The sequence below is a fragment of the Erpetoichthys calabaricus genome, chromosome 2 (assembly GCF_900747795.2).
Source record: "Erpetoichthys calabaricus chromosome 2, fErpCal1.3, whole genome shotgun sequence".
NCBI lineage: Eukaryota > Metazoa > Chordata > Cladistia > Polypteriformes > Polypteridae > Erpetoichthys > Erpetoichthys calabaricus.
In genome coordinates this window covers 286,482,607-286,503,121 of record NC_041395.2, presented here as the reverse complement: position 1 = coordinate 286,503,121, position 20,515 = coordinate 286,482,607, and the positions used below count along the sequence as shown (strand labels likewise).

Genomic DNA, 20,515 nt, shown 5'->3' with positions numbered 1-20,515 from the left:
ATAGTGGTCCTGCAGCCTTTGGATCTCGGTCTTATTCATGCTGTAAAAGTGCATTGCAGGAGTCAACTTATTAAAAAATCATTGTTGAACCTAGTTTCAGAAATTAATTAGCAGCAAAAACAGTGCACTAATTAAGAAAAGGGTTAGAATGAAAACCTCCAGCCACTGTGGCCCTTCAGGACCGGAGTTGGGGACCCCTGATTTACACATTCTGAAGTCCTTAAATGTAGTTTTAAATAAAATAGTCTTGTGTTTTGTTGGTGTTGAATCATAAGGATTCCTGCAAAGATAGAGCAGCTAGTCAAAACAACATGTGCCACAACAGCTCACTTAGAAGAGAGAGCAGAAAAGGGTCAGAAATTTTTGTAATGTTTATTTTTGAAGTAACTAACAGTTACTTCAAAAAATGGAAAACGTCTGAGTTCCTACACCTCCAAGCATTGTAGGTACCATTAGTCACTTCGGCAGTGATGTCCTTAACTTCTCTGTAGTAATAACACCACATGATTTTCTTGTACTGGTCCAGCATCCACTGTTGTCTTCTTTTTCTTTGAGATATTTCAGTCATTGATTTTAAGACAGTCTGTTTTTGAGAAGTGTGGCGCTCTCATTGGTGCACCAAGATTCCGTGAAATTATGGCCTGGAATATGTCTTTAAGTCTCTTGCTAGGCTTGACATCACTCAGTTCTACTTGAGTAATCCCTTTTATGCTGTTCATTGTGTTTTTCCCCTCTCTTGTATTATCATGATTGCTATTTGGGCATGGGAGCAGGGTAGATGTCTTTTGTCAGCCATCCTCAGCCTGGTTTGCACCTCTCCCTCAAGCATGATGTTCACCCAAGGTCTTAGTAAGATGCATGGGGTGTGTGTTGCTCAGTCAAGAACCACGTTTATTTGGAGTGGGACGTTACTGACCTTATTATTTTTCTTATATTATTATTACTTGCCTTAACCAGATGACTTTCTATGGCACAATAGATCAGCAATGTGTACATGGCAGAGATGTTCCATAAAAGGAATACTTGTCCATAACAATGAACACTCACACACACACTCTTCCCAACTTGATTTCAGGATACCAGTTAAGTTAATATGCTTTTCTTTGGCCAGTAGGACCAATCCAAAATAACTAGGAAAAAACATTCTAACATGGGGAGATTATGCAAACTTTGCACAAAATTGTAGCTGACCAAGGAATAAAGCTTGGTTCGTTACTGCTGGCAAGCAGCAACTCTACTGACTGTCACTGGGCAGCTGGTAATTATTTTTTCATAAATTTTATATGTTGCAGCTGCTTTCTCTCTTGTATGCTTTTCTGTTTAAGTTTTATTGTTAATTTTGTATAATTTTTGGTCTAAAATAATTTTTATATATTTGGTGTAGATCATTTAAACTTTCCAATACATTATTAACTGCGGTGGGTTGGCACCCTGCCCGGGATTGGTTCCTGCCTTGCGCCCTGTGTTGGCTGGGATTGGCTCCAGCAGACCCCCGTTACCCTGTGTTCGGATTCAGCGGGTTGGAAACTGGATGGATGGATGGAACACATTATTATTCTCTGCTTTATGTAGATGTCTATCTCAATTACCTTTTGAAGAAGATTCATTGTGCTTCCTCTGCTAAAAAATACACATTACAAAATTCTTATTAATTTTTGCCAGTTTATCTTACTTAAAAGACACGAATTTAACTACATTGTAATCACTTCTAATTCAGCACCATTGTTCATTGAAAAAATCCCTCTTTCTATAGTTGGTACCTTTTTAAATGTAGATAAAAAATAAATTAATGGAAAATAGAATTTGCTGAAAGTACAAATACTTTTTGCTCAATATTATCATTGTGTTAGAATATTTCTGAAATAGCATGCTGTATTGTTGACTTTGTTTTTAAGCACTTTTTTGTATCATTACTAGGCAGCTGGATAAAAATCAGATCATCTGCATTGAAGATGGAGCCTTCAGGGCCCTCAGAGGAATAGAAGTTCTGTAAGTATATGCCACACATCTATTAGCATATCATTTACTGTTTCAAATCCAGTTTGTGTTAATATTGAGCAAATAGTAACATGTTTTACTATTCCAGATTTATTACTCTTTTCATTTATAGAAGAACCTAATTTTACAAAAAATGTTCCTCTGAAAAAAATCATGAGACCTCTTTTAAATGCCCATAAGCCATTAAACTAGTTCAATTTTATTGTAGTGTGTACAAAGTATATAGTGCACATAATAAAATTAAATTTCTATTTGCATGTCCCCTATTTGCGAGGAAATTAGAGAAAAAGAAAGAAAGCAGAAAGAGAAAAAAAACAGAATGTAAAGGAAGGAATTGAGGTTAAAGCAAAAGAAAGAAAGAAAGAAAGAAAGAAAGAAAGAAAGAAAGAAAGAAAGAAAGAAAGAAAGAAAGAAAGAAAGAAAGAAAGGATTGGGGGAACCCATGCCACAGAGGAATGGAGGCAGGTAGTCAGGAGTGAGTTTCAGGGAGAGGAGCTTGTGGCCGAAGAAAGGGCGCTACTGTTGAGTGATACTGGGGAGTAGGACCATTTCGTTATGTGGTGTCTCCCTCAGATGTCAAAGGACTAGCGACGAGAGACAACAACAACATTTATTTATATAGCACATTTTCATACAAACATTGTAGTTGAAAGTGCTTTACAAAATGAAAAAAAAGGAAGTTAATGAAAAACATAAACAAGATTAGGCAATAATATTATACAGTATGTAACAAAGGGAAAGGTAAGGTCAAATTTCCAGGAAGACAGAAAAAACAAATAAAAAACTCCAGTTGGGCTGGAGAAAAAAATTAAATCCTTTGGGGTTCCAATGCAAAAAGACCGCACAGCCCCCACTGGGTATTCAGCAACATCAACATTTATTTATATAGCACATTTTCATATAAATGATGTAGCTCAATGTGCTTTACAGGATGAAGAAAGAGAAAAAAGACAAAATATAAAAAATAAAATTAGGCAATTCTAATTAACATAGAATAAAAGTAAGGTCCGATGGCCAGGGAGGACAGAAAAAAAAAAAAACACTCCAGACAGCTGGAGAAAAAAAGCGAAATCTGCAGGGGTTCTAGGCCACGAGACCGCCTAGCCCCCTCTAGGCATTCTACCTAACATAAATTATCTGAATCAGTCCTCGTGGTTTTCAGGCTTCACATGGAAGAACTTGATGATGATTGTCATGTGGACCTCTGGCCTTTAATCCGTCAATGTAGGGACAGCATGGTGCTTTGATCGGGTAATGAAAAAGCCATGTTAAAATAATGCGTTTTTAGCCGTTTTTTTAAAATGCTCCACTGTATTATTAGCCTGGCGAAAATCTATTGGTAAGCTGTTCCACATTTTAAGTGCATAACAGTAGAAGGCTGCCTCACCACTTTCTTTATGTTTAGCTTTTGGCATTATAAGCAGACACTCATTTGAATGTCTGAGGTTACAGCTTGGAATGTAAAGGGACAAACATTCCAAAATACAGGATGTGTCGAGATTATTTAAGGCTTTGTAAACTAGTGCTGGGAGGTATACCGGTTCATACTGAAAACCATTTTTTATTTTGTTATGATATGTATTTTTCTTATACCGCGACACCGGTTTAAATAGCCTAAACAACGTTCGGAATGTGGCGCAGTGGGAAACTGTTTAAGGGGGGACCTTTTTCACTGCTACACCGCTAAACACGCGTGCAACGGAGTACATGCGTTAGTGGAGGTATTGCATGGTGAAAATGGACAGAGAACATTCTGAAACTGAAGCTGTAGCAGACGATAAAGTTGAATATGACGACACAGAAGAACTTTTGCCGAAAAAGGGAGTCATGTCTGTTGTCTGGAAATACTTTGGTTTTAAAAGGTCGGATGTGGACCATTATTATTTTCAAATATGTAAGTGCTGTTTCTATAGTACTGGATAAAACTGCAAGCCAAGTAGCACTTTTTTTTTTCTTCAATACTTGAATACTATGTAATGTACCTGGGTACTGTGTATAGTGTGACGATGCCAGTCCCCTACAGACTCCCTCTTCCTACATGGGAATCTGTTGAACCAACACTGTCGATAGTTATGACTGAGATGAGCTGACAAATCTCATTGAAGCTAGGGGATGGTGGAAAGTGCTCAAGTGCTTTTATTAAAAACAGTCAAAAGTAAAACCAAGTATCCATTGTGCAGTGTTCAAAAAAATACAGTACCCAAATAAATACCAAATCTATAAAACCAGTAAATCGTGGGGATAAAATCCATAATAAATAAATCCGTTAAAATAGACGTGAAATACAGTCTCTCTCCTCACCCAATCGCAGCCCACCACCTTCTGTCTCCCCGGCTCACCCATCACTGGTGTTGCCGGCGGAGCCTCTGCAGCATGAACTCCTTTCTGCCAACCCCAGTCTTGGCTGCCGCCACACTGTGCAGCCAGACTGTCCGAAGTCGGCACACCTCCCGTCTTCCTTCGCGCTCACTCAGTCGCTCCTGTGATCCATTGGAAGGCCTTTGCAGTCGCTGCTCCACAGTTCTGGAATGCCCTACCAGAGAACTTGAGAACACAGCAGATTGTGGGCTGTTTTAAAAAACAGCTAAAGACCTTTTATTTAGGAAAGTATATTAACAAGAATGCCACTATTTATCCATCCACCCATCCATCCTCTTCCGCTTATCCGTTGTTTTATCTCTGTTTTTATCTTGTTTTGTCTTTGTTAAATATTTTTATGTAGGACTTTGAGATTTACTACTAATGTAAAGTACCTTAAAAATAAAATGAATTAATATTATTATTGCCTTACATCTCGCTTGCCCCACTCTACACGCTTAGTCAGTGGGGCAAACCAGCTCTTAGAGTGCCTCAGCCTGCGCTCCCTCACGGAGCCCCAGCTCGTGCTGCCTTCTCCTTCCTGGTACAGTATCTGGTTCGTCTCACAGGACTGCCTTTTCTCTTCTTTAACCTCCTTCTGATCTATTTTTTCTTTTTTCCTTCCCCCTATCCTGCCCATAAATATATGCCTCCATGGGCACAGCACCTTAATCACAAGCCGCAGGAAGCCGATGAAGCAATTGAGAATGATCGCACCCGCACGTGCAGGTGCGACTCACCCCAATTACCTCATCAATTCCCCGCGGTCATGCAATCGCGCCCATGGAGATGGACACGGTTAACTGGATTTAAAAACTGGCCATATTTTTTTTTGAAGCCGCGGACCCACTATACCACAAATAGCATTATAAATGCAAGTTGCAGTTTTATTATTTATGTATATAGCTTAGCTTGGAGCAAGGGCCATATTAAAGCAATTTGCAATATGATGGTTCCAGTTGGTAAAGTTCCACTTGTTTTATTTTATTTTTATTTGGTGAATACTGTGTAATGTGCCTGGGCTTGAAGCCTTGAAGTAATTGTATTATTACTGGAAGTTACACTATTATTTATTTTATTGTTATTATTTAATAGTTTAAATATTATGCAGTATAATGATGGTAAAGTTGTTTAAAAAGTCACTTTAACATGTCAGTGGACAGAGATTGTTAACATTAACAGAAAGTGTAGTTGGTTTACAAAAAATATTTACTATTTATTCCTTTTCTAAGACATGTTTAGTGCAATACAACTTTTGACAAGCACCTCTGGATATTTTACTAAGTCTAAATGCCTTTTTGGATGGTTGAAAATATGTTGTCAAAATTTTAGTTTAAGTTGTTTGCAAACTTTGTTCAATAAAAAGACTATATTTTGACTGCAACTTTCATGCAATGTGATTCCTTCTCTTCATTAGTGCCACACCCTTGAAAACTATCACTTTATGGGGCCATGCAAACCTGTATTAATACTTGTGTGCATATTAAAATATTTTTTTGTACAATGTACAATTCTCATGACAGTGGAATAGGTTATTCTTAGCCAGTCTACTGCAGTAATTGCAGTGGAAAATGTGGTTAACATCCACTTATGCATGGGAAAAAAATACCGTCAAATATCGTGAAACCGGTATAATTTTGAAAAATACCGTGATATACAATTTTGGTCATACCGCCCAGCACTATTGTAAGCCATTAATAGTATTTTAAAGTCAAGTCCTCACAGGTGGCGCAGTGGTAGTGCTGCTGCTTTGCAGTAAGGAGACTGTGGAAGATTGTGGGTTCGCTTCCCGGTTCCTCCCTGTGTGGATAGCGCTTTGAGTACTGAGAAAAGCGCTATATAAATGTAATGAATTATTATTATTATTAATTCTAAATGACACGGGTAACCAATGTAACAACGCTAAAACTGGTGAAATGTGCTCAGAGTTTCTCTTTCTAGTTAAGATTCTTGCTGCTGCATTCTACACTAACTGTAACTGATCAGTGTCTTTCTTAGGTAGTCCTATAAGGAGTGCATTACAGTAGTCTACTTGACTGAAAACAAAAGCATAAACTGATTTTGCAGTGTCTTGCAAAGTTATGGGAAGTCTAACTTTAGCTATATTCCTTAAGTGAAAAATGCAGTCCTAGTTATCTGATTTATATGTGATTTAAAACTTAGGTCAGAACCAATAGTTATCCTAAATTCTTTACCTCCGACTGGACTTCGAACCCTAAGGATCAAGTTTATTTCTATTGCCCTCAGTATAGCCATTTTTGCCAGTCACTAAGATTTTTGTTTTCTCCTTATTTAGTTTGAGAAATGTACTGCTCATCCATTCGGAAATACAAATAAGACACAGGATCAGAGCGCCAAAAGCACCAGGGTCATCAGGCACTATCAGTAAATACAGCTGTGTGTCATCTGCATAGCTGTGGTAGCTCACCTTGTGTTTTGACATAATCTGACCTAATGGAAACATGTAGATCGAAAAGAACATTGGACCAAGAATAGATTTGTGGTACACCATATAAAATATAATGCTTTTCCTCGGTATAATCACCACAACTAACAAAGAATTTTCTACCTGTTAGGATTGAAACCAAGATATTGCCAGAGAGGCCCACCCATTGACTAAGGCAATTTATAAGAATACTGTGATCATTGTTGTAAAATGCTGCACTCAAGTCTAAGAGAACAAGAATAGATATACGGCCTCTGCCCACATTAACTTGCATGTCGTCTACTACTTTAACCACTGCAGTTTCTATACTGTGATTTGTTCTAAAACCTGACTGAAACTTGTCAAGATAGAATGTTTATTCAAGAGTTTTACTTAAAAAGGGCAGGTTAGATATTGGGTTAAAATTGTCAAAAACAGAGGAGCTGAGATTATTTTTCTTGAGCAGGGTTTTAACAGCTGCAGTTTTAAGACAGTCAGGAAACACCCTCATCTAATGATGAGTTCACTATGTTGAGTACACTGTCAATTAGTACAACAGAGACTTCTTTGAAAAAAGCCTGTTGGTAATGGATCAAGGACACAGGTGGAGTGTTTCAGTTGAGAAATTATTCTATGTAGTTTGGGAAAATCTGTTCTGGTGAAATAATTTAACTCACTTAAAATGTTTCACAAGTTTCGCTAGTAGTTTTTGGGAGGCATTACACTGAGTGAGCTGGGTTTAGAAGACGATCAATAGTTGAGAATTAAACTCTTGGATTACCAGCATTATCATTTATAATTTTAGGGAATAATTTTAGTCTGCCTCTCTACACTGTTACGTTCAGTTATTTTAGCCTTCAATATTTCATAATGGACTATCAATTTAGTTTTCTCCATTTATGCTCAGCTCTGCTAAGTCTGAGAATTCCTCAGTGAAGGATGGAGGAGTGAAGGATGTTTAGGAGGTCTATAAATGGACATACAAGTGACAGGGACACACTTTCAATAACAATAGCAAGACAATCAAAAGATACGAATGTACCAAAGTCGACATCTTTACACTTTAAGTAAAAGTAAAAATTTACTAAACCTCCGCCTTGGTTGCCTTGGCAAACCACATGAGTAAAACTGTAATTGAGAGGTGCAGTTTCAGTTAAAACTGTAGCACCATCAGAGCTATGCCACATTTCACTTTTAAGTAAAAAAGTTGATTTTCCTATCAATAATGAGGCCATTTAATATAAAAAGTGGTTAACGCTCTAACATTTAGTAAGGCTGTATTTAAGGTCGTGTAAGAGCAGACCTGAACTGGAGTGTTACGACAGCTTTAAATGGTAATTAAGTTATTAAGATATGTGTTGTGTGGCTCAGCATGGTGCCCCAGGAATGCTTAAGGACCCAAGGGGTTGACTGCACCAGTCAGAAGGACAGTTTCTGCTCACTTGTCCTACCCATTTAATTCTATGACTGAACACTGCAACAAGTGACTGTAAACGAAGTGACAGATCACTTTGTAAAGAGGCAGCTGGAGACCTGAGCTGACACTTACAGGCTAAAGGAGGAAATGAAAGAAAGATCTTGAAATCCTATGCATAATGGTGTCAAGAGAAGATCTGAGAAGTACCCATAGAATGAATGTGACAAAAAACTAGACACTAAGTCTTAAAGCATAACTGTAGAAAGTTTCTCAGGGGAAAAGAGAATGTTAGGGATGTTCCGATTCAGAGAAGTCATCCTGTACCTTTAGTTAGATGGCAAGAAAAACTACTTTAATTAATTCAGACCTTTTTATGTTGTCCTTTAAATTAAAACAGACACCGTTTTAGTTTGGACAGCGTGATTGTTTTAATTGCAGCCAACAGCTTACATTTTTAAGCAAAAGGCATGTTAGCTTAACAGCAAAATGTATCTTTTACTTATAAACCTGTTAGTCTTGTGTCTTCTTGATAAACAACTTATGAGCATTTGATACATTTGTGGCTTTTGTAAAGATTTGTACTGTGTTTAATATTTATTTCTGTGTGAAACAGAGTACAGTGATCCCCCGCCTATCGTGGAAGTTACGCTCCAGACCCATCAGCGATAGGTGAAAATCCGCGATATAGAAAGACCATATAAATAAACATTTTTTTATAGTTTAAGCCTTAAAATACCCACACACTTTAAACACATGTAAACTTATTAAAACACACTTTGTAAACACATATGATATGTGGATGTCGGGCTAAGGATATGAGTAACATCTCTCTATTATAAAACATTTTAACGTCACACAAGACAAGGCAGTGAGACAAAACAGTGAGAACAACTGCTGTACAGGCTTTTAAATGATTGACGGGCAGAGCGACAAGCAAAACAAGCATCTTGGCAGAAGCAGCACAAAGTCCACTTCTCCTTAGGGTGCATTCAGCTCCCCCCCTTCACAACGCGAAGTGGCAGGCAAACTTCAGGTGCTCCCAGCTCTTAAAACAATGATAAGCAGAAAATAACAATCTCTTTAAATTGTTTATCCGGTAAACCAAACCCGGGGGTGGGCGAAAGAAGCGGGCAGGGGGCGGAGCCCCCTAGTAATAATAATAGTATTAATAAATCCGCGATGTAGCGGGGGTGTGATAGCTGAACCGCGATATAGCGAGTGATCACTGTATATGTTTTGGTAAGAAATATCTACTGCATAATTAAAATGGTAATCCATATTTTATAATTACTCCTCAAGAATTACAAATGTCTAGTTTATACACTGAAGAAAAAAAACACACCTTTATAAATATGTATAGTAAATGTATATTTTAATAGCAAAAAAGCTGAAGTGCAATTAATGATTGAATATGATTAAAACCTATATGCACATGTATATTTACATTTAAGTAGTGTTTAATTGCCAATATTAATTGATTGTGTGAGAATATATACCGTATATATATACTGTGTATATCTATATCTATATAAATTTACAGTATATATATATATATATATATATATATACATATATATATATATATATATATATATATATATATATATAAATCTTTTTTTTTTTTGTTAATTTTGTTAGAGAAATGGTGAAAAGTACTTTTTTTAATTAAGCCTTGTTTCAGATAGATACATTACAGAAAAAAATAAACAGTATGACAGCTTGTAATTATAAAAAGGATTTTACTTTCTTTTATGTCATATGTATTATGGATACATATTTTCAGATATATTTTATTAGATAAAGTATGTATTTTAAAGAAACTTTATTTATTTTAGTATTTTTATGGTCACTCAACAATAAGCCTACAGAATTTCATTTTGTTAATAAAAAATAAACAGTTAACACATGTGGTCAATAGTTTAATAATAAGAATACTAAAGATAACGCTTTAATATACAGTACAACCCCAATTCAAAAAAAGTTGGGACGCTATGTAAAATGTAAATAAAAACAGAATGCAATAACTTGCAAATCTCATCATCCCATATTTTATTCATAATAGATCATAAAAAACATATATGTTGAAAGAGAGGCATTTTACTATTTCATGGAAAATACTAGCTCATTTGAATTTGATGGCAGCAACACGTCAAAAAAGTTGGGACGGGGGCAACAAAAGGCTGGAAAAGAATGTGGTACTAACAAAGAACAACCAGAAGAACTAATCATTTTAATTGGCAACAGATCAGTAACATGATTGGGTATAAAAAGAGCATCTTAGAGAGGCAGAATTTCTCAGAAGTAGAGATGGACAGAGACTCACCAATCTTCAAAAAACTGCGTCTACAAATTGTGGAACAGTTTCAGGATAATGTTCCTCAACATAAAATTGTGAAGATTTTGAATATTTCATCATCTATAGTATATAATATCATCAAAAGAGTCTGATAATCTAGAGAAATCTCAGTGTGCAAGGAATGAGACTGAAATTCAATATTGGATACCTGAGATCTTTGGACCCTCATGCAGCACTGTATTAAAAACATGCATGATTCTGTCATGGAAATCACTGCATGGGCTCAGGAACAATTCCAGAAATCATTGTCTGTGAACACAGTTAGCCATGCCTCCACAAATGCAGGTTAAAGCTGTATTATGCAAAGAAGAAGCCATATGTGAACGTGATCCAGAATCGGTGCCACAAAAGCTCATTTAAAATGGAGTGAGACAAGCTGAAAACTGTTCTGTGGTCAAACGATTCAAAATTTAAAATTGGAAAACATGGACGTGCATCCTCCGGACTAAAGAGGAGAGGGGCCATCTGGCTTGTTATCAGAGCTCAGTTCAAAAGCCTGCATCTTTGATGGTATGGGTGTACATTAGTGTCTATTGCACTTCTGGAAAGGTACCATCAATGCTGAAAGGTATATACAATGTTTTTGAGCAACATATGACGTCATTTTCAGGGAAGTCCTTGCATATTTCAGCAAAATAATGCTAAACTGCATACTGCTTCTATTACAGTAGCATAGCTTTGTAGTAGAAGAGTCCAGGTGCTGAACTTGCCTGCCTGCAGTCCAGACCTTTCATCAGTTGAAAACATATGGTGCATCATGAAGCAACAAATATGACAAAGAAGACCCAGGATGTTCAGCAGCTAGAATTCTATATCTGGCAAGAATGGGACAACATTCCTCTCCCAAAAGTCAAGCAACTGGTTTCCTCAGTTCCCAGACGTTTATGGAATGTTGTTAAAAGAAGAGGGGATTCTACACAGTGGTAAACATGGCCCAGTTCCAATTTTTTTGAGATGTGTTTCTGCCTTCAAATTCCAAATTACCTTATTCTTTTCTTAAAATGGCACATTTTATCAGTTTAAACATTTGATATGTTTTCTATGCTCTACTTTGAATAAAATATGGGTTTGTGAAATTTGCAGATCATAGCATTCTGTTTTTATTTAAATTTTGCACAGCATCACAACTTTTTTGGAATTGGGGTTGTAGAACATAAGCCTTCTATGCATCTGGTTATGTAAGAGTTTAGTATAAAACTTTTAAACACTAGAATCCCTGAAGCCTACAAAAAAACTTATAATCCTGGGCCACCTAAAATTCGTTCGCACTTCTCCATTATCGTCTTTTATTTTGTAAATGTGTCGATCAGCACAGCAGCAAGCAGCCTACTATCCTATCCCCCCACCGCCATAGTTCAAGCCTTGTTTATCTGGGTGTGAGGTACCTGGAGTTGTATAGGGTAAATAATATATCGTTTTATGAAACACATACATTTCATGTGTGTTCTGTGTTTATAATGATCTATGTAAATGTAGGATGACAGGAAATGTGAGGCAAGAAATGTTGAACACATACCTAAAACAGTAACTTTTTTCATGTTATATTACTGACAAAATTTTGACATGAAGTGTATAATATGTGAAGACTGAAGTCCAAATATCAAATAAACACTTTCACAAAAGATACAAGTATAACAAAACAAGTGTGCTTTTATTCAAGAATATAACCAAAGAAAAAGAAATCGGGTTAGGGTATGATGCTGATACAACTGCTTGAGTGGTACAGCAGTAAGAACTGCTGACTCATAATCAAGAGGTCGATTCTGGGTGCTTCCTAGGATTACCGTTTTGAGTAGTGAGCTGCTCTTATTTTTACTATTATAGAATAAAAACATTCATTTGATTTGAGTCTGTAACAGCCGGTGTAAATTTATTGTATTTGTAAAGGTTAGCGTTTTTTGTTTTTTTTATTCAGTTTTATTGTCTCAGTCACGTTCACGCTCCCCCCGCTCTGACACTGCTGTTTTCAAATAAAGTCGTGTTATAACAGAGGTGAACTCAGATGAGGATGAGGGTTCTACATCGGAAAAAGGGAACAGAAGCCCTCCCCGCAAGAAGCGTTCAGTCACACATAAGAACAACACAGCTGCACCAGGCGTAAATGCAAAAGATGGCATCGTTTGGATGCAGCAAGAGGTCGGGCATCTTCCTGCCAGTGAATCTGACATACGCATGTCCTTCAATGAAACAGCAGGGCATGCCGAGCTCGCCAAGGTATCGTGCAAAGTTCTGTTTGTGATTATGTTTTGCGATGGTCTTTATATGAAAAACATTTATATGTAACTTATATAAACACCACATTGAATGTTGTTTATCTATATTTATTTTCTTATCTTCCTACAGGGTAAAATCAAAGTAGACTGCAGAGTTTCCTGTGTTGGATCGACATAGGCATACTGACAAAGTACATGTGCAATACCACTCCTTATTCAGGAAAAGATCCCAATCGTCCCACATGAGAAAGACATTCCGAGACTAAGGTCATAAAGCTAATGAAACTGTTTCTGGACAAAGGCAGAACCATAACAACAGTTGCATTAAGTGCGACAGGAGATTCCACCTGCAGCTAAAGTCATTTGCATACTGAAGTAGCATTGCACATATACTTTGTCAGCATGCCCCTGTCGATCAAACACAGGAAACTCTGCAGTCTACTTGTGACTTTACGCTGTAGGAAGAAAAGTAAATAAATCAAGGTAAATAACATTCAATCTGGCTTTTATATACAGTAAGTAACATATAAATGTTTTTTATATAAAGACCATCTCAAAACATAGACCACAGAAAACATTAAGTACACTTTGCATGGTTTGTATAACATGAACATTTAAAAGAAAACATGAAACATCAATTTCTAAAAGCAGGGCTAAAAAATATGTGCAAAAATTATTTAGACGACAGTACATGCATGTTTGGGAATTCCTTAAAAGCGAGAAGCACATTTGTTGTATTTGCAGTGAACAAGTAGGAGTTTTATGATACCTAGGTAACAAAGAAGAACTTATATCTGTTGTGTTATCTTTCAGAACCTTGAACAACAACAACATCTCCAGTATCCCTGTCTCTAGTTTCAACCATATGCCTAAGCTGAGAACCTTGTGAGTAGAATTCCAGAACTCTTATTTTTCTGCTCCTTGATTAAGTTTAAAATGACAATTTTTATTTTCAATGGATAATAGATTTGTAAATAATGTTGATTTATTGTCCTTTTCCTTTCTAGAGTAACCCTGAAATATTATGTTAAAATGTAATCTTAAATTATATTTCACAAATTTTACTTATAGTAGATATTATGTTTCTTTTCATCAAAGATGAAACACTGAAAAGGTTAAAGACAGATTAATGTATATAATACTTAAATTCCATCTGGTAGATCTGTTTTCATTTGGTATTAATTTAACATCCACACTTCTGTGTAAATAGTTTCTAATACACACTTACACACACATTAGTTTCTGCTTAGCTCAAACATAATTATACAACCATTTGTTATTGGTAAATGTTTGGACAACATCTTCCTATTTCTTATTCAGGTTACTGAGGTACGGTATTTTATGCCAGTGAATAAATATTCCAGTACACAAACAATGCATTTATTATATAAATTAAAACAGTTTATGCCAAATTTAACTTAAAGATACATTAATTTGTGAAAGTATGTAATAGCAATTCAAGTAAAAATCCCAAAATAGTTTTACACTGAGAAATAAGTTGAGGAATCCACTTATTAAGTGTAAAATTTTATTTCTGATCATTGTCCTTTTTATACTTATTTCCACATATACTGTACACTGTAATACTGGAAACAATTTGCTTATTGACTGATGTTTTCTTTCTAATGCCCACTGTATCTGTGTTTTTAGTCATCATACTATTAGTTATAGCTGTTCAATTTGTTGTCAGTGAATTCAACTTTTCTAACTTTTACAGACCATTTCTGATTAGGTTTCAACTGTACTTTTTGTCTAACATAATATTACTATTCAGTTATGACATATTAGACCACTATTTGGGTAATAGCCTTTCCAATTGAATTGTCATTTAAATATGTATTGCTTATTCTTACTTAATATTTAAAAAAAATGTCTTGCATATTTCTAACAAAAAGACAAAGAAACATTAGCTACCAATAGCTCTGAATTAGATTTAGCAGGTATGATCATATAATGTTATAAAGCAGAGTCATTTTTAATTATATAACATAAAGTCCAACATCTCAGATCAATTTACACAGTAGATGTCAATGTATCTAATTCAGATTAAACCTACCATTTATTTAAAAGCTACTTTAAATACAAATTCTATTGAAGTCTGTCTGAAGGAAAAAGTCACACAAACATGATGAAAGTGATACAATCCAAAAAAAATCAATATTTGCAAACAATTGATTGATATTGGCAATTAAATGTAAATATACATTCACTTATACATTTTATCCATCCATCCATTATCCAACCCGCTATATCCTAACTACAGGGCTACTGGGGTTTGCTGGAGCCAAGCCCAGCCAACACAGGGTGCAAGGCAGGAAACAAATGCCGGGCAGGGTGCCAGCCCACCACAGTTGTACATTTTAATCATTTTAAATCATCAATTGCGCTACAGCTTTTAAAATATACATTTGCTATATTTATACAGGTATTTTTTTTCTTCAGTGTATCAACTAGACATTCATAATTCTTTTTTAATTGAATTTATTAAAAGCATGTAACATTCCATACAAGCAAGTCAAATTTAACAAAACTAAATTCAATTCAACCCCCGCCCAAGAGAAGGAGAGGAAGGCCAACAGCCAGAGTAAAACTTAGAAAAGAGGACGCAGAATCCTTTTCTCCAATCTGAAAGCTTATTCTAAAATGTTATTGATTAGATCCTGCCAGGTTTAAAAAAAGTTTTGAACAGATCCACTAAGTGAGAATTTGATTTTTATCCAATTTCAAATAGTAATTCTAGAGGTGTAATTATAAAATATGGATTACCATTTCAATTAGATAGTACTTGCTTCTTACCAAAACCTATGCTGTATGACACCTGGAATAAATAATAAACATAGTACAACTCTTTAAAAACAGCATATTGTTTACTATAGTTTACTGAGCAGCAATTTCAAATGTATTTTTATCTTTTCTTTTTCCAATTAAAAGTGTAAGCTGTTGCATTTTAAACAAGCAGGCTTTCCAAACTCGGGCAGTGTCCATTTTAATTTAAAGGACAAAATCAAGGTCTGAATTCCTTAAAATAGCTTTTCTTGCCGTTTGTCTAGTTGCACAGGGCTGCTTCTCTGATGACTTTTTTTCAGTTTATTACTCCACTTTCTTTAACGTAAAGGCTAATATACCAATTGCCTCTTGTTCACTGATAAAACAAGCTTACCCTCACTGTTGTTTGTTTACACTGCAGGAAGTTTGCTGCAAAAGAAAAAAAAAAAGCTGCACGCTGGCTAAACTACTGTAATACCTTGCGTAAATGAGCACTACAACTAAATGACTATAACGATTAGAAAAGCAGGGGTTGAAAATATCAGTTTTAGTTATCTGCCTTTTTACCGATCATTTTTTTAGTGAAAATCGTCTGATTTAAATCAGTGGCCAATTAATTGGAGCATCCCTATCACATACATTAAAAAGTGGCCTCAGAGTTTACCATTTATGCAAAATTATAACCATATATACGGCCTACAATAAAGCCATGCAGATTTTCAGCTGATAAAATACTGATTCTGGCATAAACCTTCCAGCTCAACTACAGTGTATAAATGTGTCTTAATTTTACCATTTTGAATGTAAATTAAAAACGGTGTATATAAACCCAAGAGTAATAAACGGCAGCTCAATTAATTACAAAAAAATTTCAAATAAATATGAGCAATACAGAAGATAGCAAATGCAAAAGGAAAACAAGTAGGTGAACATTTGTATCTGATTAAGAAATTATTTGAAAAACTATCTACAGCAGGGATAGGCAACGTCGGTCCTGGAGTGCCACAGTATGTGCAGGTTTTTGTTCCAACCCAGTTCCTTAACGAGAACTCAATTATTGCTGATGAAGCACATATTGCTTAAGTGACATTTTAATGCTTCATTTTAGTGGTCTCGCTTGTTAAGGTTCTCCAACCTTAATTGCTTATTTCAATCTTAAACTGCTGCATTCAGTGTTTTAATTGCTCCTTATTAGCAATAAGATGTAAAACAGGGGTAGGCAATGTCGGTCCTGGTGAGCCGCAGTGGCTACAGGTTTTCATTCAACCCAATTGCTTAATTAGAAACCAATCATTGCCAATCTCAGACCTTATTTAATTTTATGGCTTGTTAGTCTGTGCAATGTAAGGCTTTTATATCGTAGATTTTTTTCCTTTCCAAGGATATCATCCAAATGATTTGAAGCCTAAAACAGATCATTTTCAGTCTGTCACATTTTTCTATTAAGTGTTTTATTAAATCAAACCGTGCATGATGAACACACACAGATGTAATTGGAAAAAAGCTAGCTGGAGAACTGCTGGCTGCTTTGTCTTTTACATCTTATTGCTAATAAGGAGCAATTAAAACACTGAATGCAGCAGTTTAAGATTGAAATAAGCAATTAAGGTTGGAGAACCTTAACAAGCGAGACCACTAAAATGAAGCATTAAAATGTCACTTAAGCAATATGTGCTTCATCAGCAATAATTGAGTTCTCGTTAAGGAACTGGGTTGGAACAAAAACCTGCACATACTGTGGCACTCCAGGACCGACGTTGCCTACCCCTGATCTACAGTATCTAAGTGCCATAACATCACCAAATTAAAAAAATGTATTATTGTATAGTAATTTATTCTTCAATTTATATGACACGTTCAGGTGCAAAAGTTTAGGATATTTTTCATTTTTAAACTTTGTAATTACTGTTTAATTTACATCAGTTCTTGCAGTTCTAGAGACTTACTTAAGGATATTGTCACTGTTTCTTCCTCTTTTATGTCTTGTTCATTTAATGCGATTGTTAAATTGAAAAATTGTTCTACAATTTTCAAACATTAGTTTACTCATTTTTAGAAAAACAAGTTGAAACTGAAATTAATGGGTTTTTTTAATAGTTTTGCAATGGCAGAAATCTGCAAAAAGTAATGTTTTGTTACTCTTTTTTTCTCTTTAGTCGTCTGCATTCTAACAACTTAAACTGTGATTGTCACTTATCCTGGCTTTCTCAGTGGCTGCGTCAGAGACCAACAATTGGTTTATTTACCCAGTGTGTCGCTCCACCAGCTCTGCGTGGACTCAATGTAGCTGAAATTCAAAAACACGAATTTGTCTGTTCAGGTAAGCGTGATGAATTTTGCCATTCTCACTACCTTCTCATTTTTAACAGAAAGCTATTAATTTGACTTAAGGATATACTGCATATAAACAACTAATAAGATAACTGAACTTGATGCCTTTAAATCTAAATTAGGATTATCACAGTAAGATCCATACATGTGCTTAATTCTTTAATTATACAATATTAAGAACTGTTGTACTATCCTGAAAAATGAGTGAGGACTTACATAATTTGTTCTAAAAATATTTAGGTAAATGCCTATGTACAAATTATCTTAAAGCAAATATTCATTCATCTGTCCATCCAGTTTTCAAAACCACTTATTCCAGTATAGATCACCAGTATGTTAAAACTCATCCCACCAGGACTAAGACCTTGGGTGGACACAATCCTTAATGTAAAGTAAAAAAATGCCTTATAGTAGCATATTAACATTTATGTATTAATGTTTTTTTATAAATTTCTTGTAAATTTACAATTCTTGATTTTTTTTCTTTAGGATGAAATTGGGGTTTTTCAGTATATGTGGCATCTATTCTTAGCCAGGATTAGCTGAAGTATACAAATATTATACCTTTGGAAAACAATTAGTATCGCTAACATACTGTAAACATATCAATAAGGTTATTAAACAGAACTTAGAGGGAAAACTTTGGGGGTTTTGTGGCAGGATTGGTACTCCAGCCACCGTCAAAAACCTCACACTTTCCACTGTGGTGCTGAGGTATCACCTGCTGCATTTGAATCCCAATCCAGGTGGTTCGTTGTATGGTGGGTGTGGCAACGTGCTATCAGCACATGCTCCCAACCTTAACCTTAGCTGTATATAGTATGACAGTGGGATAAATGGGTACTTAATCTTTAGAACTACTAAATTTTAGGCCACTTTTTATATATCATGTACTTTCTTGCCTTCATTCCAGTCATGACAAAGTGATTCAGATAATTAACATTGGTTTACCTTTTCTGCAGGGGAAAAAACAATTCATAGTTTTTGTCCATCATGTAACCTTAATACACTTTATAATTGAATTTTTCCAACTTACTATTTAATATCTCTTTTGACTATAAGACACAATTGTAAATTTCTTCTTCATTTTTTCTAAACTCACTTTTTTCATTATATTGTTCTGAGCAAAGCCATCTGTGGATGAGATACTAGTACACGGTAGAGAACATATACATTTGTACTGAACCAACAAAGACTTAATTTACTCAAACACAAATGCCTTTAGAATGTGAATGCAAAATCACTTTGTGTAGAGAAAACCTACCCTGACACAGGAAAGATGTGCAAACTCCACACAGTGAGCAACCACAATTTAACTGAGGTCCCAGTAACTGTGGGACAGCAGTGCTGATCAGTAGGGCTGAGTAAAAATATCATTTTTCCAATTGTTATCTTTCATTTAAACAATTCAACATCGATTCTTAAATTCTCAAGATTGATCTTGTGAATCTCTATTCTGCTCATTTAATATATGTAGATTTTTGCTTATCTTTGTTTTTGCCATCCGATCCAGTAGATGTTGCTAATGTGCCTGTCAAGGCTTTCTATGGAAAAAAGCACTTTACTATCTCATTGCCACCTTTGACACTTAAAACAGATGCATGGACCTTGTACGGATTCAAACAGTGTGTCATTAAGAATAACTGGCAACTGGATAAGAGCAAAGTCACATGTAAGCTGTGTAACTCAGAAGTTAAGTACTGTTGTAACACAACAAATCTGAGAAATCATTTATCCTTGCATTACCCATAAACCTAATTTCAGTTGACATCCATATGAGCAGAGCCTAAACAATCTATACTGGAGACAGTGGATAGCTCCTAGCTTCCATTCAATTCGCCTCGTGCCCAAAAAATAGCAATCTATAGCAGTTTTTATCTGTAAAGATTTGAGACCCTTCATCATTCCGAGGGCTTTCAAAATGATACTGGTTTTTGAACTACGGTATGCTATACCAAACAGAAAGCAAATAAGTGAAGTTATTGTACCTAGGTTTTATGAAGATCTTAAGCAAAGCATCGACATGTTTCTCAGGTCAGCAAAGAAACTAGCCCTATCTTGTGACAGCTGAACATGCAGAGCAGCAGATTCCTACATGACAATCAGATGTCGCTACATTGAAAGCGACTGGTGAACGTGTGGCGGATGTGTTGCAGACAAGTGCACTGCATGCCAGTCACACCGGGTGCAACCTCGCTGCTTATATGCAGAAACCTTTCTAGCATTTCCAATGTGCTGATGCTTGACTGCATCTGTCAGAAGTTTGTGTGTTGGAAAGTTCAAAAAACATTGCTATGGTGGAAAAAGTGTGCAACACAACTCACCTGGAAAAGCAGGCAGGCAATTGTTAGAATTTTTAGAGCAGCCAGAGATACCAAAGTGTGTGCACAAATCAGCCAGTACAAAGTTGCTCCACAAGCTGTACCACATGGATCATACTGGTATTAGCTGTGTTATTAGTCACGAGGGCTGTTTCTTTTTCTTTTATGTTCCATTCATCCAGCACCACCGTCAACAAGCATCAGCTTTAGATCCTCATTTTAAAATGGCTCCTTTTTGTCTGAGGAGGAACTGTGAGGACATATTTTCGAGACTGCTACAAGTGAGCAACTGAAAATACTGTATGTGTAACTTGTAGAATTATAGAAACA

At 35.7% G+C, this 20,515-nt stretch overlaps 1 protein-coding gene across 2 annotated transcripts in view; it reads left to right on the top strand.

The window, feature by feature from the left end:
* The window catches only part of slit1a (slit homolog 1a (Drosophila)), a 342,025-nt gene that overhangs the window by 198,762 nt on the left and 122,748 nt on the right, over positions 1 to 20,515 (top strand). The window contains exons 6-8 of one of the 2 annotated variants that reach the window (XM_028795698.2): positions 1,918 to 1,989; positions 13,581 to 13,652; positions 17,690 to 17,853. In XM_028795698.2, coding sequence (XP_028651531.1) covers positions 1,918 to 1,989; positions 13,581 to 13,652; positions 17,690 to 17,853 — 308 coding nt within the window. Of the gene's footprint in view, positions 1 to 1,917; positions 1,990 to 13,580; positions 13,653 to 17,689; positions 17,860 to 20,515 lie in introns of both variants that reach the window. The other variant, XM_051922445.1, reaches the window with a different exon arrangement.